The sequence below is a fragment of the Amblyomma maculatum genome, chromosome 3 (genome assembly GCF_055883805.1).
Source record: "Amblyomma maculatum isolate TAMU_Amacu chromosome 3, ASM5588380v1, whole genome shotgun sequence".
Lineage (NCBI taxonomy): Eukaryota > Metazoa > Arthropoda > Arachnida > Ixodida > Ixodidae > Amblyomma > Amblyomma maculatum.
In genome coordinates, this window is record NC_139346.1 from 165576641 (window position 1) to 165601879 (window position 25239).

Below are 25239 nucleotides of genomic sequence, written 5' to 3' on the forward strand. Positions count from 1 at the left end.
GTGAACGCGTTAACAAAGAGTCTTCACTGTTCAAAGCGCCCATTACATTCCATTCGGAGTCGTCACCAGTTGAGGACGATTCAAGAGAAGCGCGATGCGCTCGTCTAGTGCATCTTAAGCGCGCCATCAAGCGAGACGCTGTTCCTGTTCTTCATCTGTCTCTGCAGCCTGCTGTCGTTTCCTGGCTTCATCGAGACGGCTTGACTTTTCTTTCTGTTTATCAGGATGCATAGCGAGTGCCTCAGCTGAGCAACCGCGAGCATTTATATACCCATCGTTTTCCTCCTCCTCCTCTCAACTGCGAGCTAAAAGGTGACAGCAGCGCTTCCACTCGGTAGCAGCGCGGCTCCAGGCTGCAGCGCGCCGCGCCTAACGACCGCCGCTACCCGACGACTCGACTTGGTAGCCCATCTCTCGCAGCTGGTATGACGTCACCGTGACGTCATAATCTCATCCGCGGCGCGCCGTGCCTACCGACCACCACCACCCGACGACTCGACTTGGTAGCCCATATCTTGCAGCTGGTATGACGTCACAGCCATCTAGAGCCATTAAAGGTCAAACGTGCCTACCGACCGTGCCCGCCTTTATCCGACGTGAATAAATTATAGCGATAGTTAAAATGCATGATTTCCCAAACCATGAGCGCACACATATGCCACGGCTCACACGTAATTTGTACATCCGGGTCTCTTTGCCGCAATGTCTTCGCAAACAAGGAGCAACGATGATGTGAGGCGCTGACCCGAAAATAGACTGGACTAGCGGTAACCCTCGATTGGCGTTCGTTAAAAGCCAACCCCATTATTGCGGAGCACATCGGATACGCTACTCATGCTTCTTTTGACAAACCGGGTCATATATGACGTCGGCTCACGCCACTAAGATATAACAATGACAGCGCCTAACCAGGCGAATCCGACATCGGCTAACCGGACGAATTTTAAGGCCGATAACAGGAAGTTAGGTCATCGTTAAAATGCATATAAAGAAAGGACGAGGAATATAAAGTATGGACTTGCAATGAGCATAAAGGAAAAAGATGCGTAGCTTAGCTAAATGAACGTAGATGCGGCACGTTTCTGGTAAAAGCCGGGACTGTAACGGGGCGCCAGGCCCAGCCGTAAAATAAACGGCTAGAAAACACGTACTTGTGCATTAGGAAAGATATACATGTGCACGTTAAAAGCTCCAGATTTATAACAGCAAGTATAAAGAAGAAATATGGGCATGGTGGAATGTGTCCGCGCTTTTACCCTGAATGGCCTGCAACTATACTTTGATTTTGCTCGCCTATGCATATTTTGAATTTTCTTACTTGAACAATACTTTACTTTGTTTAGTTCCCATCCTCATTACGCGTGGTTTTAAGAACTCTCTCTCCCGCGTTACTCTCCCGGATCATTTGGTTAGAAACTATTTTACAGCGTAAGCTTTACTCTCCGGGGTGCAATTTCGAACTTCGCCCCGCTTAGTTATATGTGTAGGTGTCTGCCGAAAAGTGAAAAAATTAACTTAAACGAAAAATATATATTTTTTTAATATTCGCGGAATAAAAAGGTTGTGTTACAGGCGCAATCGCGTTTACTCTTAAGGCGAGCGTCTCCCTCGTTAAAACCGTCAAATCGTGGACAACCTTGGTAAACCGTGCAAGACCATTTTTAACGGAGCTTTACTCGTATCGCTAGGTTCAAGCCGTGTCTTTACCGCCCCCCCCCCCCTCCCCCCTAATTTTTTTCATCCGGTAGAGGGCGCGCCGTGACATAATCCGCAGCGAAATGGATTGGCGGCGCACGCGTTGTGTTCCTCCTCCATCTCGTTGGCATCTATCAGTGTCAGCAAAAAGTTTGCGCACGTGCCCTTGTGCCCCTGTTTCCCTTTTCCAGCTATTTTGTGCCTGCAATATATCGACAAATCATCCACCATTCGGCGCTTTCAATACTCGGAAAATCATCCCCAGAGCGCTAGCGCTCTATAGCCCGCCCAGAAGCGCATTTCGTAAATTTTCTATTCTAGCGCTTTTACTTTCCTCTTCGACAGTTGTCCATTGACACTTGTAACGACTTTTCTAATAGATAAAAAAGGAGCGCCATTAACCGACTCAGATACCAAAGTGGGGACTCACCAATAGAACACAATATAAATTAATAGTCTCCGAAAACGTCACGACAAAATAAGGCTCTTAATAACATTAGTAGTGCTCAATAGGCGGCCGCAGAAGTCTGTGGTCCTCACACCCACTCGCCAGCCCCAAGCCGATACCGAAACAGATTCCGACACCCTTTGTAAACTAGGCTTTGTGTCAGTGTTTCCCGGTTTCCAGGTTCATTATAATGGAAAGATACAGAGCGTTCAACCATGGCATAGCGCGCAAAATGTCTTGTCGCTAGATCCAGCTGCCTACACCCGAGACCAACTTTTTCGTTTTGCACTTTTCAGCAACACTTCAATCAAATTATTTTGGTTTTAGTTTCGACTGTCTCACAAGTCTTCGTAATGTTTCTGACCTTAAATTTATCTTTCATTTCTTCTTGCAGCTAGTGCACTCTGAGCAACAACCATTTTATGACCGGTTTATAAGCGTTGTTTATAAGCGTTGCCGGAAGGGAAGACAGTACCAAATCATTCAGCAGCAGGCACCTGCACCAGTTCTTCTGTATTGACCTTCTTTTGTCCAGTACAACCTTGTTCAGTTTAATATAGAGTCAGCCTCTTGCGGATGCTGCAAAACAACAGGCATTTAGGCTTCTTCGATAGCAGCTGTAGCTCATCCGCTTGACTGCTTGAAGTTTCCTTAGCGAGCCATTAGCTCCGCCTGCTAGAGATTTTTCTAGTGCGTGCGGGATGCTTCAGGGACTTAAAACGTCAAGGTAGATGTAGCGGGGCTTAATTATTATTTTTTGTTTTAGGCACACCTTAGCTGACACGCCACTGTAAGAAGGCTATTTTGAGATGAAAACCAGCTCTAACGCACATCTATAATAGGCACAAAGTAAGAAATAATAAAAGTAATAAAATTATAATCGGCCATTACCGCTGCACTTATGCGAGCCAGAGGAGGCCAGCCCGTTTACTGTGCGCGTCCCGCGGGCCAGACATGTAACGTCAATTACAGTCGGTTTAATCAAAGACGCCCAAGCACGCGCTGCCAATTGGCGTCGGCGCCGTAAAGGGTACTGCGAACTTTCCTCCTCCATTTCGTTTCCCACCCACACCACCCCCTTTTGCCCCCAATGCTGTGTCACAGGAGGATTCGGTTGGAGAGACCTTTATTAGTCCAGGAGAGAGCATGCGGCATCCCCTTCTATTTGCTCGGCACAGGGATTGGACCGGTAATTTAATGCGCACTCACGTATGCAGCCTGCTCAACATCGACAATGCCCGAGGCACATGTGTACTGCGTACCAGCCTTCTACTGAGCGGCAGACGTTGCGTGATCAGTTCGGCGATATTTTCGAGGGGCCATTTGTGTGGTCCGAAGTATGAAGAGTGGTTTCGCGCGCCTTGGCTTTGGTTTTGTCGGCTTTCCTTAACTCTTCGTTTCTTTTTAACCTCTTGCGCTTTTGTCACCGGCGGCAAGATTATCTGTAGCTTCCAATTGCTCCAAATTATATCAGCTGTGTGTGCACTGTCAAACCCTATTGTTTGAAGCTCGTCTTTTTCTAATTGTTCTTTAAATCTATTATCATGATGTGCTTTCCCTGGTGTTAAGGCTCAGAAATGTTGGGAATAAAAATACAGAGTATAGGCAGGCATTTAGACACATTAGCATTGAAATCTGGGCGCCTAAACACAAAGAGAAAAGACCAATATTCGGTACACATTTTAATTCCTTTATAACAAAGCAGCTGAAGCATTGTTCTCTAAACTTCACTACTTTGATGCTAACACTACTGCTTCAATATCAGAGTCGGTCGCACAAAAAGCTTCCATAGGTTGAGCTCGCAACTTGAACTGCTTGGCCAGCCGTGCCGTGGCGCAATCTATAACGACTTTATGACTGCTTATGTCGTTGCTGTGTAATAGAGCAGGGACAGAGAGAAAGCATGTCGTCTTCGCTCACGACTTACATTCGGAGTATTCTATCACATCCCATCTTTCAGCGGAAATTGCCAATTAGCTCGCGCTGATTGATGTGCTATTGGTCTTTTACACTATCTCGATGCACAAAGTTGAGTACGTCCACTTCACTACCTCTGTGCAGCGTAGCATTTCGTAGCTTTACGATTGATTTCTCGCTCGTTATTTTGTAGTACAGAAATCCCCGGGCAAGTTTGGACCACATTAAATATTGCCTTGAGCGAGGAAAGTACAATTATTTTCTCGGGGAACCTAAGCAAAATGTCCACATATATTTAAGACAGACTAAATGAAAGTCAATTTTCAAATAAGTGATTTATTCGTTTATAGTCACATTATGTCACATTATGGAGAAATTAAAGTTAGGGGACGCTTATACACTTAAGGGCGTGACGCATAAGCGTTAATAGCGCCTGTTTCTTAGCGCCATTTGCAGACCCTCGTTTATGTGCACCAATCTCGCTACTGACGTATTTGCTGTCTTTGAATTTGTACATCTCCTATCTCGCGCATACCTATTAGAATAGAGTCGTATGTTACAGCATTGTATGAACCCAAAATAGATAAAAATGCAGATTTTCGGATTCAGCCTCACATTTATCTTTCAACAGCCCTTGGCTCCCGAGGAGGCGACAAAAAAGCAAACAAACATTTCCAGATGCCGTGTCAGCCACCATTGCACTCTCACTTGGAGCAGTGGCCAAATTTAACAAAAAAGAAAGAAAACGAGATCATATAGTTAAAGTTACACTACATATATAACAAAGGGTACCTGGTGACAAATAAAAGCCCATTATCAGATAACTTACCGGTAAAGAATTAAAAATGCTGAATACGCTTGCTTCATAAGTTAACATGGTTGCAAGGCACTGCGCGTAACTATGTACTATCGGTACCACTAAGATAACAGAAGACATTAAAAGTTTAACTGAGTAGGCCAAAAACAAGGTAGAGGTTTTAAGAAAAAATTCTGTAGAAATTCGGCAACGTGGGGCAGATTTGCACAGAAAGAATGAGTCGTTGCGATTTCTCAGGAAAAAGTAGGGTTTAGTTCAGTTCAGTTCAGTCGTTCAGTCGTGTCCGACTCTTCGTGACCCTATGGACCATATCCCGCCACGCTTTCCGATTTCTCACTATCTTCCTAACACCATATAACTTCATCTGCAGCGCCTCGAGGATGCCATCTAACCATCGCGTTCGCTGCTCCGGTGACCCTGAACGTTTCCCAACATCACATATTTCTCCAGCGACTCCTCTCTTCTCATCAGATGACCAAAGTAGCTGAGGTTTAACTTTAGAATTTGACTCTCCAATGAGCAGTCAGGGTTACCTTGCCGCTAAACACTCGTATAGAAGCACTGTCCTCAATTGTTTCCATAATACCAGAGTATTTAATTAAAAGATCAGCATTTGATAGTTTATAGTTCGTGTACCATAGTTCGTACGCAGCGATTCTTTTCTGCAGGTAATAAGTCGACGGTTACAGCCGTGGTCTCTAAAGAAGACGGTTTCAAAGAACGTGGCCGAGTCCATTTCCATTTCTTTCAATGCTACTAATTTATTTTGTTCATGATATTCGTGATAGTCAATATCTGATGCTTTTCGAAAGTGTGGTAGAGGGTGCTCTATATGGAAGGCTTTCTATAATGGTATGACTCAGTTTTGTAGTAGAAGCGAATCTTCCATATTTGTTCTTGGGGTGATTCCCCGCACAAGAATACAGCGTTGCTCACCAAAATACAGTAGACTCTAATAGTTTTTTTTTTTTTTACCACACCAGTAACCTTAAAATTGCCGTTTTAAACAAGCGGCAGAATCAGCCTGCGAGAAATGTGGGCAGCATGTCGAACTCGGGATCTAATGTTCCCGCAGCACTGCATTCCCATGTCACCCTTCCATCTCAAAGGTGAAGCCCGAATTGTCAGCTATGCCAACTCGGTCAAGTCACATGGTATTGTGACGTCACACTACCCGGCGACTAGTCAGTACACGTCCGTGCCACCTGCTAACTAGCACCTGTCAGAGTCATGCCCGTGATTTCCGCCCACAACGCCGCCAACGCCAACGCCAAATTTTCTGGAAAATGGGCTTATTAACGCTATGGCGTTATGATACAAAACGTTCCTGGTGGCAATAATGACCCCATTTATATTTTCGGTGAGCCGACCTCCATATTTATTTCGATCACATTCTCTCCCTAACCACCCCGCTCATATATTCTTAGGTCCAGTTTCAATGAGTCTGAATTCTTCCAAAATATAGCCGGTAATTGAGGCCAGAAAGGTTCACCTCGCACTGTAGGGTGCATTTTCAATGTGTCTTTTCTCTACCTTGCACCTTTCACATTCAACTTGTTTCTCTCTATTTTAACGCGTAAGCATTAGGTGGATATGTTTTCAAGGTTGTGTCCCCAGAAGTTTGTCGGCAGTATTATGTCCGAACGAAACGAGTGATGAGAAGACAAACGGCTGCGCTAGATAGAGATGACAAACATCTCACTGGGGAAAAACATTTGGTGCATCCAGAGTAATTAGTTAATTAACTAGAGCCAATTAAGTCAATCAGACGTCAAAATAGCCAAAGGGGTAATGTCAACGTCCAATGAGAGTCACGTAGTATCCAACTTCCATGGGATGTTACGTCACTCATAGTGTGACGTCACAAACCAGAAGCCGCTTCTTCTTCCGCGTCTCTTCTTCTTTCTTCCACAAAGAAGGCGTACTCATTCCCCCGATGCGTATGCCGCAGTGATCTCAAACCTTTTCTTTTTTTTTTTCTTTCTTTCTTTTTTTTTATTTTTTATTTTTTTTTTTTTATTTTGCAGTGACACCTTCTTGGGAGCCTTTCGCCGACGTAGGCGGTATCAGTTTTTCACCGCACGCGTAATAGGCCGGAATAAACTAAATCGTTAACTTTTATTGAACGTGGCTGAGAGCCCGAACATAGCCGAGAGTATCACGTGTGGTTACGAATTAGACGTCTACAGCGCATGTTCGTCTCGGAGATGATTCTTGCATAGCATTCATGGGAACGGAAGGAATACAGCGCTTATGCAATTAGTTGTTCTCCTCGCAGAGGACGGAAAGGCTGAGAGTATTTCTATATATTCACGATGTGGAGCTGCATCATTAAACATAATGCAACGCCCCACGTCAGTAGACAATGGGAGTTGTGCCATAGTCATGATTAAAAATAGGCTTTTTCTACCTAATGCTGCGGCCGTATTCATAAACTTCCATTTTCTATCTCAATAATTCGGATACCCTCATGACGGATACATTAGACAAAAGCAGCGAATAGCCAGAAATCACAACACATCGCTCAGCGCCTTCGGTGATCGCCATCGTCATTCGCCACGCGCTCTGTGTATAACCACTAGCGGCGTCATCCGGGTAATGCTGAGACTCAGTCGCTGATGAGCCAATGGCTCGGTTGAGCACGGATACTTCAAAACCGCAGCTTCGTCGCCCAACAGTTACCAATGTCAGGGTACCAAATGGATCCGAAATGGGCAATGAAAAATGGAAGTTGTGGAATACGGAGTACACTGCGTTTTATGAATATTACCAGTCAGGAGGCGCAGGGTCAGCCCTACGTCGCATGTCTTCGCGTCTTGTAACAAGCACCGGCACGAAAGTAAAAGATAAAAGAAAAAAAATGCTGAGTTCTGGCTATTCTTTTTTATTTCGCCTTGGTTTCTGCTAGAGGGGCTGCAGCGTGTCTTTCCATCGTGTGGAGCAGCTGGTGTGGGCATCCGCTCTTTCCAGCATGTTTTTTTCTGTTACTTATTTCTCTTTATTTCCTAAGGCTGGAACATAGCCTGAAATCCCGGTTGAATAGCGCCAAGGCGACAGGCCGCTCATGTCCGACTGGAAGCGATGATGGAAAACCCAGATACTTTACCGTATGACTAAGTGTGTAGTAAAGACGCACCTCGTCCTGTCATTCGTAGTTCTCTCAATGCAAGCGTTCAGAAAGTAAAGATGGCTGCTGTGATAAGTTGACGTGTCGCTGAAATTTTCAACTTTCTGCCGTGAAATGACGCAAAATCAATCATCCGCGTACCAATAGAAAGAATTTTTGTAGTAGTTCGAATGAAAGAAGCGCTCGATTCTCAGTTGTCGCTAGTCAGTGTCCATCCCATGAAGAGAAGCTTTCTTTTTTTCTTCTTCTTTAAACTCTTTTATTTCCAACTTGAGGACCCCATCTTCATCTGCGACCTGTTTTCGCTCTCCAATGCAGAATGGCAGCCCGGAACACTTACTGCACGATGACCTTATTCCGCATGTCTATTGGAGTGAATGGTTCGGGAACAAGTCTTCATGCCACATTCCTAGCAAAATCAGTGTAGGAACAGGTAAGTATCAGGGCGCTGATGTGTGCTGCTGAAAACTAGTTACTAATCAGGATAATAAAGGCTTGGTGAATAATGATCGTGAAATAGTGAGCGCTGGTACAGCAGGCAGGCCATTCCTGTCAACATGTTTTTCAAGCGAGGAACCAATGCGAAACAGGCAGGAGTGTGTGTGCTTAGAGCATTAACGGCTTTCGTGGGGCAGTTTCGATGACAGACATATAATGCGACGACATTATATTCACCAGGTATGAGTCATAAGATTGGTGAAAAAGACGAAGCCAGGAGATTTTGTGTGAAATTGTGACGTCATGAGATATTAACCGTAGATCGGATGGTCCTCACCCTTGAAAAGCAAGAACTTTTGATGGAAAAGAACCAAACTATGTGTTTTCTGTACTACATACCCGAAAAAAATATATGTAATTAGGATGCGAGAAATTTGGATTGTCGAAGTTATATACAGAGCGCTTGTCGGTAAAGTGGTCTAGTGACCTGTCCAAAGTGCTAAAAACGATAAATCTTGAAAAATCGGTGTTTCGTGCGCCGTCCATCAGGCGGGATCTGTTAGGCTGGTTTCTCTGTATAAACCCGCCTGACGTTTCTATTAAACGGCTCGGTGGGGTTAGGGTGCGTTCCGTCTCGGGTAGCGCTGTGCAGTATCTGAAAACAAAGACAAAAAAGCACTGAATAAGGATTAGCGAGTGCTCAAATTCTCGCCATCCATTACTTTCGTAAGGACTGCCTGGACAGCGCCAATCAGGTTAAAGGTTTCTGCTGGGAACCGTTAATCTTGCTCGGGATTTTCAGCAATAATAATAGAATCAAGTCATAAATCACCAGACCTCTCACTGTCTATGTTTATTCAGTGAAACGAGATTATCCGCCTTGCTGCGACATAGTTACTTATGACGGATTATCTCAAACTATTTGGCATGCAAGACGGCATCTCCTGAGTTCGCTTGTTGCGCTTCAAGTTTCCGGCTATGTTTCATAAAGGTTTTAATAAAAAGGTCCTTTTCGAGGCAATGCGATATGTCCAAAAAAGTCGATATAAAGCATCAATTGCTCACACATTTCCAAAAAGCGCGAACTGTGAACTTAAAAGGGCGCACTAAGAATAACTAATTGACGTGCGTATTCAAATACCATTCTGTCTATCTGAAAGCAAATAAAATATAATACAAACAAGCATACTGTGCGTCTTGAAGCCTCCTGGATTGTTAAATGACTTTATATATTTAATTATTAAATTATGCCCGATGCCGACGCTTGTGTTACAAATTAACACGCCCTTTGCAGAATGTTCTTTTTCTAGAACCTCTCACGCCTGAAAGAAAAGGTTATTCAGGTAGCTTCAAAGCTCTAAATTGCATTACAGACTAAATTAAGTAGTCGCAACGAAGACAGGCGAAGAAAGCGCCCATTCAAAACTCGATGCCCACTGAAGGCCTCATTAAGAGACGTACACTTGCCCGGGGTGCCCGCAAATCGTGGTCGGTCGAGAATCGGATTAGGTACAAGTGACACTTTGGCGGCTACGTTCGAAAGCTTCCTTCGCAAGCAACGCATGCAGGCGGCCATGCCACTTCCATTTTGCACGCTCTCTCATAGCATCAACCCTTTCTCTGTGCCGCTCACTACAGCCTTCATGACTGCTCTATTTCATTTAGCGGTTGGACACTTTCTTCTTGGTACAGCGATTCTACGCTGTTATGATAGTGGCAGACTTTAAACATTAAAAAGTTCTCTGTAAAAAGAAAAATTCGCCAGTACTGCAAAAAAAAAAAAAATGAACTCTGCATTACACATTCGTTTGGCACATAAACATTTCAACTTCAGTTCATTTATTTACTTATACAGGAGGACGTACAGATGTTTTAAGCCACCAGGGAGACCTCCTGTTCAGAATTTGCAAACAAAATTTAGCAAGAGGCTGAAAACAACACAGAATGCTAACTGAATGCAACAGTACATATTAATAAGCGCTCTAAATACAGAGCAATTGAACATACCATCACATAACATAACGTTTGTTTAAAACGAGCGATTGAATGGATATGAATTCAATATATGCGTGCAATGAACGGAAACAGAGAAACTTAGAATAGGAAAACAGGAGCAAAACAGAGAAAATACAGGGGGGAAAACAAGGAAAGGGCTTGCCGTATGACATCACTTTTTGCTAGTACAATCAGTAACTGTTTTAATTTATTCTTCAATGCAACACATGTTTGGCGTGACTTTAGTTTCATTGATTTACTCGCTGCTGAAACTTTGAAGTATGAATTTAATCATAAATGTTATTTCATTTGGTTTCAACTCAGGTAGAAGGATGTTTTTTTCATCACAATCCTTGTTTTACTAGGAGTAACTAAAGAAGTATAGCACTTATGGTATGCCGCTTTCATATTGTTCAGCTTTAGAAGTTTGTTGTCAATTGTTGCTTTCATCACCGAGGAAAAAACAAAGATATATAACACGCCCGCTGGCTCGATCGTCACACGTCTAACAATAGGCGCCTTACCAATTTCAAATTTAGATCATTCAAGGTGTCTACGGTTATAATGAAGGCATTTTTTTTTTCTCGTGATGTGAATAGGCGATTGCGAAACAATTTTAAATCCTTACGTGAAATTGCTTGCCATGCTTTCTCTGGAAGCTACAAACTGGGGCTAACATAATTAAAAAAGCACTAATCTCTTTGTTCTATTTGAAATAGTGTCTTTCGTATTAACCACAAAAAAAAATTATTTTGTACGAAAAAAAAGTGCCTAAGCGTTCAATACATGCCTGGCAGCCACCAGATTGTATTCGGTACCGCGAGTTATCAGTTATGTTATCGTGTTATCAGGCAATACCGTGCTCCGTTCACTGTTGTCCGTATTTGCTCATTGGAGTCCTTGAATCTCGTCAAACTTTTCAAACCCATTTCGACATTTGCTTAAAAGGATTCCATTTGCTTTCGGCGAAGAATAAATACCGTACACCGTGTGAAAAATGTTCGCAAGAACTTGGTCATGTTCGAAAAGGTAAAATATGTCATTCTCGCTCGACTATATTGTCCTATATAAAGGTCCGAATCGCTTTTTGTTTTACGAAACATTACAAAGTAAACAAATTAACATTACATATACGTTTTGCTACCAGAACTTACCTCAGCCCTTCAGCAACCTTCATGAAAATGCTTAGATTCCTTCCCGAAGCACAGCTTAGATCTAACCTCTCGTAGTCAGTTGCCAGTCGACAATAGTATATTCGGACGAATAAAACATGTATCAAAGCTAACAACGATTCAGTAGATTTATAGTTTTCTGAAGATGCATATCAATTCTTCTTTTGCCTTATTGCTGTCAGCGCTAGCGTCAAAATATTGTTCTTAAATATTGGCCAACCTTCTTGTGTAAAGCTTCTGATCCAAGTTAAAATAAAAAAAAAAGTTCTAGGGGCACCATGGGTCACTAAACTGCGATGAGGCGAAAGCCTTTATTGCGCGGGGGTCCGAAGCCCTCCACTACGGCACCGCTTTGTATCTGTTTTCACTCCCACCTTCGCGATGACGCGATAGCGTAAGCTACCAGCCAACATATAAAGCCTCGCTTTAACCGAGCCATATGAACGCGCCTACGGGGCCTAGGGATAACGTGAATGCAAGGGTCTTGACAGGCTGATTGTGATATCAAGCTGCCATATGAAAAGAAAGGCTCGAGTTGGCAGCTTCTGCCAAACCTTATATGGGACGACGATGAAGATGAAATTAGGCCGTCGCCCTGTCTCTACCGATCGGCAATGTTTGTTCTTTTTTTAGCTGTGTTCACATCCCCGTCAATAATGTCAGCTGTTAACGCTACCTAAAGATCGCAGGAACTCCAGAAAGCCTCAAGACGGCCCCTCCAACGCACCCATTACAATGCCAACGTTCAGTTCGTGAGACGCGCAGGCCTATCTGTGCTTGGCCAATGGACATGTACTATAACTATGACATGGAAAGATCGCATGCAGAATTGTCACCGCCTCTCAATGCGGCGACTTTAGTAGCGATTAAATACCTGGTGAAGAAGGTGCCGAGTTGCATAGAAGACATCCCTGAGGTGGGAGGTTATGTCAGGACGAACGTTGTCAGGAAGCCCTATGTCCTGTTAGTACTCGGCCATGTCAGCTGTCAGCTACCGCCTCCCACGTAACGAAAGCGTTACGGACGGACGGGCGGACGGATGGACGGACGGATGGATGGAAGGACACGATCCGCGAGGATGAGCCATTAAAGGCTGTCGCCTTAATATTCCGAAGTGCACTATACAAGCACCAATTATCGAAATACTCGTTTTGAAGAACCCTTGGACATAAGAAACTCCCGTATAGAACGAAACTTAGGTACAGCTCTTCTAAATGGTAAGACAGTGAGCCATTGTTGGGAAAAGAATGACACTTCCGGGCACACAACCCAATACGTAGGTGCTCGCTGTTGGAATTAGACTGCATCACGGCAGATGAAAGCTGCGTATACCTGTAAACGCTCGAAGGGACAACGAGAGGAGGCTGTCTGTGAGTGTGACTGGGCCGCCGACTGCCGCGCTGGACAACGGAGAAGCGCCGCTGTCGCCACCTTGCCTCACTTAGCTCAAACGGCCAAAGACAACGACGCACGCGCTTGAGGAATCGCGCCATATTTTCACTGGCATAATCGAGAGCTTCCGGACGTGCAAGCTGGGTTTCGCAAGGGCAGAGGAACTAGAGACCAAATTGCCAACCTTCGCTGGATCATGGAAAAAGCAAGAGAGTTCCAGAAACCCATTTACTTCTGCTTTATTGATTATGCGAAAGCGTTTGACTGCGTAGATCACAGCAGATTGTGGCAAGCTCTCCGAGAGATGGGAGTTCCAATTCACCTCATCTGTCTCCTCAGGAACCTGTATGAAGGGCAAGAGGCCACAGTCAGAACTGGGCATGGTCTTACTGATTGGTTTCCGATTGAGAAAGGGGTGAGGCAAGGCTGCATACTATCGCCCTGCCTATTTAACCTATATGCAGAGTGCATCATGAGGAAGGCCGGTCTGGACGAGTCTTCAGCTGGAGTGAAGATTGCTGGAAAACGTATCAACAACCTTAGATATGCGGATGATACCACTTTAATGGCAGAAAGTGAAGTGGAACTCAAGAGACTTCTGATGCGCGTACAAGAAGAGAGTGAGAAGTTTGGGCTTAAACTGAACATTAAAAAGACGAAGATCATGGCGTCTTGCCCTATCAAGTCCTGGAGCATCAATGGACAAGAAGTGGAAGCTGTGACAGATTTTCTGTTCTTGGGCGCCAAGATTACCTCGGAAGGAGATTGCAGCCATGAAATTAGGAGACGCCTGCTTCTGGGAAAGAGAGCAATGGTTAGCCTTGACCGCCTAGTAAAGAGCAGAGACATTAGTCTGCCAACCAAGATCCGTATAACCCGTGCTATGGTCTTTCCAGTTGTGATGTATGGATGCGAGAGTTGGACTGTGAAAAAGGCTGACCGCCGAAGAATTGACGCGTTTGAATTGTGGTGCTGGCGAAGACTCTTAAGAGTTCCTTGGACTGCCAGAAGATCAAATCAGTCGATATTGTCGACCATAAACCCTGACTGCTCATTGGAGGGTCAAATTCTAAAGTTAAAGCTCAGCTACCTTGGTCATCTGATGAGAAGAGAGGAGTCGCTGGAGAAAGATTTGATGTTGGGAAAGGTTGAGGGTCGCCGGAGAAGGGGTAGGCAGCGAACGCGATGGTTAGATGGCATTCTCGAGGCATTGCAGATGAAGCTATGTGATGTTAAGAAGATAGTGAGAGACCGGAAAGCGTGGCGTGACATGGTCCATAGGGTCACGAAGAGTCGGACACGACTGAACGCCTGAACTGAACTGAATCCATGTCATGCCGTTAGCATAACCTCAGTAATTTTAGAGCGAAAATCTGATATAGCGTTCTTCCACCGAGTCGACAACAGTGGACCATGGCTCCACGGAACGATGCTGAAGACAAATTACATCTCTAAGCTAGATTCGAGCAGCCAACGGCGGAAACAAAGCAGTGCTAAAACAACTGTCTGGCGATGAAGGAGAGGAGGGGAAGAAGCATCAAAACTTGAAAACAGTAAAGACAGATCGTGGTTAGTTATTGCGCGCTCGAGCTACCGAGAAGACACTAACGCTGCATGCGCCGTGAGGCGGTCGAAACCGAAACTATGCGGAGTTTCCCTCTCCTACACGGACGCGGAAGTTCGGGCGGCTGCGACAAGGCCCAGACATGCGCGTAGCCAAGTGCGAACGTCACTGTACCGAGCATCGGCGGCCCCTTTACGCTTATTTAATCGTGTCAAGCCACACGCTTATCCGTCGCAGATTACGGTTTTAGACCAGTTACTAACAATGCTGATCGGGAATTCCTCTTGGACAGACTTATCCACCTTCATTGAAAGCATGCATGATGCTATTGCCGCTGATTTATAATCCTTAGTGGCACTAAATGCTAACTTATATTCTTCAATTCTCATTGCCAGGCACATTTATTTACGCATACGACTACTGATCATTTCAATTTGTGCAGCCATATATTTACCTACGAGTAATTGCATCATAGCGGGAGCATGAAAGAACCCTAGTCTCGTTTGGTTTGGTTTTGTGGGGTTTAACGTCCCAAAGCGACTCAGGCTATGAGAGACGCCGTAGTGGAGGGCTCCGGAAATTTCGACCACCTGGGGTTCTTTAACGTGCACTGGCATCGCACAGCACACGGTTTTTGAATAAAATCAGATCTGCTTTAACTTGCAACACCCTTAAAAATGCAGTTGATTGGTTATAAATCATTGATCAGATCGAAATTCGAGTTGGCATCAGCTATTTGTAATTCTTGTCAAGCATACATCATCAATTAATTCGACACCGCAATACAGAGCCACCCGTTTCATGCCATATTCTATCGTCGACTACCGTGGCCGTATGAATAGCCAGGCACGAAAAGGCCACTGGCCGCTGCCGCTCAAGACGTTCATGAAGATAGGCGGCCTTCAATTGACGGCGGTGCTCATTCTCCTCCATGCGACGAGCATTTCTGCACTTTCGGCTGCGTTCTGCCCGTTCCTCAGTCGCTGATCAACGGACTTCTGAACTGCTGTCTGCGCGGGTTGGCATCTGCCATGGCAGTGCCGGCGCTCCATGGCAGCGATGGTGATGACGTCACTATTGGCACGTAATACAGTCACTATCTCCGTGCAATATAGTCACTCTCGTGATTTGTTACTCGGCTATGTCAAGTGGCCTTGTGATGACACACAACCCGCCGAACAATCAGTGCCCGCCATTCTTGCCTGTCGACTAACACTTTCCAGAAACACATTTGGAATTTTTCGCTTGCAAAGCCAAAGGCAGGTTTTCTTGTGAACGGGGTACTTAATGCTATCTCGTTCAAATGTCATTTCTTGTGTGTTGTATAGCGTGATGGCGAGCTATCAACTAGCGCCATATGTTCCAACTAACGACGCCATGTCCACAACAAAGTCATCCTGTGTTGTTAGGCGTGCTAACCAGCCTTACGGGCGAAGACGAATGACGTTCATTGAGGATGACAGCTCTGAAATCGATTTTCGTTACTAAAACCTTTACCAGGCTCATGCTGAAGCAGTGCCTTGTGGGATGCCGTCAAAAATGGAGCACTTAAGGAAGCTAAGTGAAGTGAAGCAAATATATGATCTTATGCGAAAACTCCAGTAACAGCACGTTACCTATTTTTTTAGGCAGGCATTATATATTACTACAGAATTTTTTTTCTTCGGGAGCAACGCTGCTGTTCCAACCGTTTCCCTGTTACTGCGTTAGCTCGCTAAAAACCACGCCAGTATAGTGTTGGGCCAATTGTGTCATTCTTGATGTTCTTGCGGAGCGCTCTATTTCTGCGGCCTGTCGGCGTTACTCGGCGGTAGCACGAAAATTGGATTCCAAAGAAAGAATAAAAAAAAAAGCGCGAAGGCTACTCGCTTCCGAACCACATACCCGAAGCATAATCGCAGCTTCTTGAATAGAACCCAGGGAATGCATTCAAGCATCCCCCTTTTCTTTTCCTTTTTTCTTTTTTCTTTTACTTGATTTTCGTGTTGTTCACTGCAGCAGCGTGCGGTCGGTATGGAGGCCAGCGGGCCTCGCCGTCGTCTCGAAACACCGCGCGCCACTTAGAGAACACTCTCGCGAGTAGCAGCGGCGACTAGGACCGGCGTACGGAGCTAGTCAGCCGTGCGTTATTTGTGAATCGAGCCTTCGTGTCTGACCCCGTTCTTCTCAAATGTTGCGACAACGGGAGCAATTGTGGTTGAGGGGAGAAAGGGGTGGTAGATACCGTATTAACGAATACATAACCACCCCTGCTCTAACAAACCCTGATTGATTGATTTATAGAAAGGGAAAGGCGCGGTAACTGTCTCACTTGTTTTCTGTGGTCACCTCAACCGCGCCGTAAGGAAAAGAAGAAAGGTGGGAGTGAAAGTGGAAAGAGAGAAAGAGGAGCCGTAGTGGAGGGCTGCGGAGTAATTTTGACCACCTGGGGAAACCCTGAACATTTTAACGAAAATTAAAACAAGAAGGAAAGAAAGTATTGATAGGAGCGGAAAGTAATACAGCGGAACTGGACGTACACGTCTTCATGAAAGTCCAAAGGTGCATTTAAAATGCTAGGAAAGATTTGTGATCACAGCAAGAAACTGTATCATAGCATTTCACGACCCTTCAGCGTTTATTGGCGCCTTGATGGTTTCATTTTCCGGCTGAAACGAAAATCGTTTGGATTCAGGACTTTTGACGAATACTGTACATTCGTTCAAAGTGCTAGTCACAAATGCACTTTCTGAATACTGTGTGGTTCAGAAATAAGTTCGAACGAAAACCGACGACTCGGTGTTTTGTGAAAGTGCCAGGACCGCTTACCGTCACCACACAAAGGGTGGCATAAGCTCACCGTTTCTCCGTTCGCTTGAAACCTACTTCATATAGCGTTCACGGGCGACAACGCTAGTTTATGTTAATCGACAATTTTTATGGTGATATTTCGAACCTTTTATTCTAGAACGAGAGCATCGGCACTAATCAAATGCATCGATGCCTAAAACCGAGGACATACGGCACAACATTCTCCCTTTCCCCCGTTATTGGTGCAGTGGCGGCTGTTCTTGGCTGATTTCCGTTCCATTTGCCCTCAGTCAGCCGTCTGTCTGCGGGGAGACAGTGAGCTCGCGACACTGCTATTCGCGGGCGCGCTGCTGCGTTCTTCCTAATTGGGCGTCCCGCAGTTCCCGGTAACGTCTTTCTCTCTTTCTCTCTCTCTCTCTCTTTCTCTCTCTCTCTCTCTCTCTGTACTTATTTTTTTATCTGAGCTCGTCTGGACAATAACGAAACCAAGAAACGGCGGAGAGGGGAATCTGTTCCGCTCGTGTGTCCATGCGGGACCTCCGGCGTGATGGGCGCATCAGAAACTGAGTGGGTTGCACCGGCCGCCGAAAACAAGACGCCGCTCGCTGCAAGAAGGAGAAGTAATGGCGCACCGCTGGCGGTCAGTAGTTGAAAGAAGTTTGCCTCAGGATGGTAACCGGCTCAGCCTTGCGATATTAGAGCAGCCGGCGTTCTTTCTTTCTTTCTTTCTTTCTTTCTTTCTTTCTTTCTTTCTTTCTTTCTTTCTTTCTTTCTTTCTTTCTTTCTTTCTTTCTTTCTTTCTGTTTGTCTGCCTATCTGTCTGTCTGCCATCCTTCCTATCTCTCTTCCTCTCTCTCTGTCTTTCTTTTCTTTTTTGCGTTTCCTGTTTATGTTAGTTCATTTAGGTTCCAGTTTGTGTCTGTTTTTTTAGGTGGTTCATGTGAAAGCTGTTCCCTCCCGTATCCCATGTATCTCATAATGAACAGTTCATTTTCCTTACATTTTTTTACGCTGACTTTTCGCGACGTCCTGTGCCTGCTGTCGCTATCGCAGCATTGTTCGTTCAAAAATTGCCTAACACATGGTACAACATTATGGAAGATGCCACTTTAGAGGCAGTCAACAATCAGCGTAGCTTACTGGGAAACAAGTTTTTTTTTTTTCTTTTTTCGCGAGACGCACAAGTAACCTTTCTCTAGCGCGTTCTCCTAGACACATAAGCAATAGATGCTCAGTAAAGCCCTCAATGAGTATCGTGGCTTCTAAAGTATTAAAAGCGCATTAACCTTGCAAATGCTGTCACCGCATGTTTTTAGAAGTTTGGCGCCTGCATAGTGATTATTTTGACCTTCGCTCGCGAAAAAGGTGTTCGATTTCGTATAATTCTCACCCAGAGGCTTAAGGGCTTGAAAATATTTGTCGTCGCAGCTGTCCGTGACTCACTTGTTGAGGGCAGCGCACTGCAGCCGGATATGACAAGGCGATGTGAACGCTCTCGTTACGGGCATGCTTCGCTTGATCGTTCCAACACGCGCTCGACATCGCGGGGCTGCGTTTGAGCAACTCTGCTCTGCTTTCATGCGCGCGCTCGGAACGATATACAGCGGCAGAGTTAACGGGTGTGTCGGAACCTTGACATGTCGCCGTGACTGCACCGCCAGCTTGTATCAGCTTACCCGGGGCACCGACTAGAGCGCGTCACTTTCGGTGCGGCTTCCTCGAATCCGTGCACCAATAGCAAGCCACGTGCCGGTGAAGGAGCCGCGTGAATCGCTTCGCGGCTCTTCGTTCTTGTATTCATGCGCTCGCTAGTGTTGCGCCGTTTTCTTTTTTTTTTTTCCTTGTATTGGCTTCTGTTTTAATATGCGCATCAGAAGAACCTCCGTCAGCTTATTGGTGTCTTCACTCCACTGATGCCAAGTGGTGTAACGCACGCCGTCATGAGTGCTCTCAATCATGTGTTGGTTGGCGACAATAATGGGGGCTTGAAATTGAAAATGTCGCAACGCAGTGCGGCTTTCGGTGGATTTTGCGGCACTATTTTGATTTTCCTCTCATCGCGTATAAAAGAAAAATATCGATAGATGAGCTCACCGAGCTCGTTTTCCGAGTTACTCCTATTACCATCTCCATATCTTTTCTTGTGGTTCTTTTTTTTTTTAGTTTTAACTGTCTGTGAAGGCGGGAGCGACGAAGGGAAGGAATCAAGTGGTTTCGTAGTAGGCGTGATATACTTTATGCATTTGTTTCATAAATAAAAATTCGAATACTGACGAGCCGTAGCATTCTTCACGTTATATTGTAACAAGTATATTTTTTATGTGTATACGTGTGACAGAGTCAACGAATATAAAATGTGGGTCACCGTGCGTATGTGCTTGTGCACGTGCATGGGCTGGAGATGGAAATTTACTTGTTTATTGCGGATTAACCTTCGGTGAGACTGAAATTTTTATTATGTACTGTTTGTTTCATACTGTCACAGACAAATGTGGCAAGAAGCAGAACAACCCAGCTGGTCGTTTTAGTGAGGCAAAGATTGAGGGAGAAGACGACGACGCTCAGCCACGAGCCAAGACATGGTTCGGCTACCTGGTGGCGCCGGAAGAGGGCAGCAGTGTTGCACATCCTATGTTTTCATTGTATATAGTTCGCATCGCTTCTTGGATCAAGACAGGTGCATAAAGTGGTTTTTCTACGTAATTCTCATTTGCTGACGATCAGGAAATCAAAGCAGATTAAGTAACGAACAAGAAAACTTCTTAGCTTCAAAATAACAAACATTCCAGCACATTCCGTCAATTCACACTACCAGTACCTACTCAACCTTGATGTCAGTTAAACAGAGCATGTCCTCCAGAAATCATCAGAAACTTATACCCCCCACCCCCCCTTCCGTACACACGCAAAAAGAAAAAGGTTTGATTGCTATAGCTTTCAAAAGGAAACTGGAAACACTGCTCCGCATGCTGATTTTCGCCAAAGTAGGGGCAATAAGCAAAATATAACGAGCTTTATTGTAGGCGAACTCATTTACTATAGGGCTAGGCGAAGCGAACCGCTTGCAGGTCCAGACTCGTCCAGCTAGAGCCCGCGTCTCGTGCCGGTGAGCTGGCGCCAGGTCAACTTCTTGTTTACCAAACATGTATTATCGTAAAATAAATACCTGCAATGCGACCGTTTTTGTTAGTCTGAAAACTAAACGCACAATAGGAAAAAATCTCGTACTTACAAGGCGAGCCATGCAGACTTTCTATGCAGACAATGCGGTGAACTTTCACTCTCTCTTCTTTTTCTCCCGTCATTTTCCTCTTCATGTATACGCTGTCAAACTAATGGACATTGACTGTCCAATTTATTCGAATTGCTTTACCTTGCCCTCTTCTCTCCAACGGAAAAGTGTCACTGGAAGAAGCTTGAGCAAATAATATGGAGCATTCATTAATGGTTAATCACAGCCAAGAAAGGGTCAAAGTGTTTTCAGGGTAGATACAACCACAGAGAACTAAGCCCAAGAACCCTACAAAGCCCGATCCATGCTTCGATTACTTGAATTTATTACAGCAATGGCTGCAACAGATGTTTTCTTCAATTTGGCATTTGTCGATTGCACCAGATGTCAGAGGGGCAGAAAGAGAGAAAGTAAGTTGTGTTTTATTTCGATTATGTTTCTTTTTTATTATTTAAGAAAAAGTGCCAAACATAGACGATAGACCGACAAGAGCAGACGATGCCTTGTGGCAAACTTTTCGAAAAAAAGAAAAAAAAAGAAACACACATAGTCATACTAACAAATTCTACTTTGCTCCTTGTTACGCAGAGCAAATAGCAGCAGCTAAGCTATAAAACCCGCAGAGTCAGTGCCCTCATGTAACACGCCAAAAGAGAAGGATGTGGCGAAGCGACATTTTTCCGCTTACCTATGCATCGAACCAAAGGTACGCCAAGCACTATTTGGCCGACAAAGGTAAGAAGTATCAATAACATGTGAACCACTCTGGCTCTCTTTTGTGATCTGCGAGGCTGTTAGCATTTCTCTTGTTAAGTGGCTGTCCGCAGACAAGAACGGTGGTCTTATCTTCTGGAAGTCTAGCTCGCACTTATGTGTCCTAGAAATATCCATTATCTGACCTGAAATCGATTTTCAATATCGTATAACGCTCACGCAATCTTTCATTTAAATATCTGCCTGGCTGGGCAACATATGCAGCATCAGTTGCTAGCGGAAAGGAATACAATACCAAATATATCACTGAGTGGTGAGGGTATCTGCCCCGCATTCGGGAGGTGTTGGCTTCGGCATACTTCGTCGCCAGAAATCCACTTGTTTCTAATATAAATGAACGGTTGCTAAGGCCCAGTACGTGATAATGACGTGCTATTCTCTAATGACGTGATATTCTTGGTAAAAGGCTTTTGGCTCGCCTCCCCAAAGGATAAATGATCATCAAGCGATCGAATGATCAAAATTCACCTTGTGCTGTAAAGTTCGCTTAGTATATATGTTTCGGCACAATAAAAAAAAAATCAATACAGGTTAACCCGCATGTAAAGCATTTTGATTTGCGACGTATCAATTATACTTCGAAGCCGGAAGGAACCTGTCTGTAGAGCTTAACACTGAAACGTCAAGAAATAAATAGCATGTACAGAACTAGGAAACATCTACAAAGGTTGTCAGAAGTTCAAAGCCACAGGTTCTGCTTCTGGTCGGCATATTATGGCACTTGACATTCTATTAAAGCTATGAGTAATCTGAGAGGTTAGAATAATGCTTCTACTACCCTCTACAGATATTGTGAGATTCGGAGGCACCGTAGCTGCCTAACTATACTCCTCAGAAGCAGCCCTTGTGGCCCTAGGAACTTTTGACTACCACTTTACTTATTGCGTACAAGCAATGCACGCACGCATGCACACGCACGCACACTGTGGGAATGAGCCACAGCCTATGGTTTCTGGCGAAACAGCATCCCAAAAGCCAAGAAATTTCACACATAAAACATCAGCCAACATCCCGGAATGGTCGGCACGATGTCCAATCTAAAACCTTCATCACTGCATGCTCTTCCTTCTCTTTATAAAGCATGTTTGTAACCTCCTGGGTAGAACCTAGTGGCCGCCAGAGTATTAATAAGATCGAAAAAGAAGAATTAGTTACCTGAAATATACGAAATCAACGAATAAAAGAAAGAAAGAAAGAAAGAAAGAAAGAAAGAAAGAAAGAAAGAAAGAAAGAAAGAAAGAAAGAAAGAAAGAAAGAAAGAAAGAAAGAAAGAAAGAAAGAAAGAAAGAAAGAAAGAAAGAAAGAAAGAAAGAAAGAAAGAAAGAAAGAGAAAACAAATACGACGCCAGATAATGAGCCAGAACGTGCACATAGTTCCAACTGAGGTACACTATTTGACTTTGTTCATCATTTTACTGATGCTAAATCGCTGTCTGTAATATAATTGTATTTGTCGGACGACAGTCGCGCGTTTGGGTTGCAAGTTCTGATACTTGAGTACAATTAGTCGGTGGCTGCCAGCGCCAGCATCCGTTTGGTCACGTGGAGAAAGACGTGGAGAGAAAGCGTCACGTTCTTCCAACTGTCTTCGGCACACGTCATCTTATTGACAAATTACGTCTTGCCTGGAATTTCTTACTTCGTCTTATTTTACATGGCCCACTTTGTTTTGTTGGACTACTTGTCCGTAGTTAACTGTCTATTCCGCGCGCGTAAGTCTGCCCTCTCCTTGTATTCCACGCTTCACTTCACTGCTCCCCTTTCGACACAAGATCGATCCTCCAGTTCTATTCTGTTTCCACATGACCCAGCCTTTCTTGCCGCTCCAGATTGCAGCCCAAGAGCAACAGCGTTGCTGCTGCTGCTAAATTTACCGGATGCCGCGGAGACAGGCGCGCTCGCGCGCGCGTGCGGCCGCCGGCAGCCGGCGTCAGCGCCAAGCGCGTCGCGCGACGGCGTCATGGCTTCCCAGCGCGTCGTCATGGCAACGATTTCGGAGGCGCGCCGCGGAGCGTCACATGATGGGTCACGTGGCTGCAGCCCCACCACTGCAGAGCCGAGGCGGCCGCCATTAGCCGTTCGGCCGCCGACTTGACATCGTCGCGGCTCCCTCCGGCGACTCGCTGCTGCTGCCATGGGCGGCGGCGGTTACCTCCTGCTGGTCTTGAACCCGCCCTGGACGCCTGAGCACAAGGAGGCCATTTTGCAGCGCGTCGCTAAAGGTGAGCCCGTTTCTCCGTTCGTGCGTGCACGTAATGTTTACTGCGGCCGGTGATGTCGATTTCTGAGCGGCCGGCGCAAGTTCTCACCGCCGGCCTCCTCCTCATCTCGGTCCTGCTCGCGCGCGCTCCGGGAGAGGCGGTGGCACTAGCAGACAGCAATCGAATCATGTCGTCTGCTTCGCGATTAACCAGGCGCTAAACCCGATTCGCATGCGCCGTTTGTTCTGCGGTTTCCCTGTGGCGAGCGGCTTAAACGACCGGAAGACGTTGCCCAGCTTTTAGTATCCTTGCTAGCCGAGTGTCTCTTTTTTTTTTTTATTCCGCGCTGCACTGAAATCCTCACGAATTTTTTTGCCCCTCGAAACAGTTACTTCAAAGAAAAACGCATTGATTCAATCCATCTGGCTTTGCATATTAAAACTGCCCTCAAATTTGCCTGCTGCAATGCAAACTTTTGCTGTTTTGCTTATTGCGAAGCCGTTTCTGGCTTTAAGGGTGTCTGTGAGCGAAACGCGTCTTGGCAAAACGGGTTCTTGTCAATTAGCAGCGAGTCGCAAAAGCATATTATTCTGTTCTCCTTCTGCCTCATTTTTTTTTTTTTTTTTCTGTACCGTTGATTGGGCCGAAAATACGGAAAAAGGTGCAGAATTAACCATGTGGCTCGAGCTAGTATGCCGCTCCCTGATGCCGTTTTGATTTTATTTATATTTTCCTGCGTACCGCTTTTCGCTGGCTCGGGGATTTTCTCTGTATGCAAGGTGTCACATGCAGCTGCACTCGAGCAGTTATCCCTTTCCGATATGACCTAGGTGCCCTCCGAAGTATCGACGGGTGGAGCTGGCAATAACGAAATGCCGAAGGAAGAGGAGTTCCCAGGTTGCTCACAGCATTTCATCGATACCGGGCGTTCTCGGGGCGACCCGACCCGTCGTCGTTTCCGCTATTGACGTTAACCAGGCCTAACCCGGGAAGCCAGCCTATGCGTCACGGTCGTATTTTGGAACCGCGTTGGCCATTGTAATCACTAGGGTGTGGACGGTCATCGTGTGCGTGGACGTCGAAAGTCGCTTGGAAAACATAAGTTCCGACCGTAATTTGCTCTTTGTTTAAAACGCTCTCTTCGTCGCAGACGTGAAGAATCTTTGCGAAACCGCTGATGCAGTTGTTTCTTTCTTCCGGGTATTATTTTCGTACCGACTTGCACCAAGCCGATTCTGTGCATTGATACCTTGGGGATAACATTGGTAGTCTGACCGAGTTTTAGTTTGATATTACAGTTCTTGCGTTATGTCTCGTGCAGGTTTACGCCATACACTCCATCAAGCTTTCAGATGATTTTTTTTATTGGTAAAACTTCTTCTCTACTGCACTAATAATCACCAAGGTTCAAAGACAACGCGTTCTTTCTTTCTTCTCTTTTTTTTCGGAGGGAGGGGGGGGGGGGGGGAGGATGGCTGAGTTGAATCTAACCCAAAAACAATGGCGTTATTCTGTAGCGCGGTCCTACCCCTGACATCTCTGCACCTGAATACATCGAGTCAAGCCTTGCTCATCCGTTTTACCGATACCCAGCTAGCACAGTAGCGAGCCGGTCTGTGCCACCGTTATACCCGTTTCTGCTCGGAAATATAGATGTATACAATAGGATAGATACCA

The 25239-nt window shown here is 45.3% G+C and overlaps 1 protein-coding gene across 1 annotated transcript in view; it reads left to right on the forward strand.

The window, feature by feature from the left end:
* Positions 1 to 23449: 23449 nt before the first annotated feature.
* Positions 23450 to 25239, forward strand: part of LOC146196751 (uncharacterized) — a 139286-nt gene continuing 137496 nt past the window's right edge. Inside the window, exon 1 of the mRNA XM_084598497.1 lies at positions 23450 to 23583. Coding sequence (XP_084454623.1) covers positions 23496 to 23583 — 88 coding nt within the window. The 5' untranslated portion in view covers positions 23450 to 23495. The remainder of the gene's footprint in view (positions 23584 to 25239) is intronic.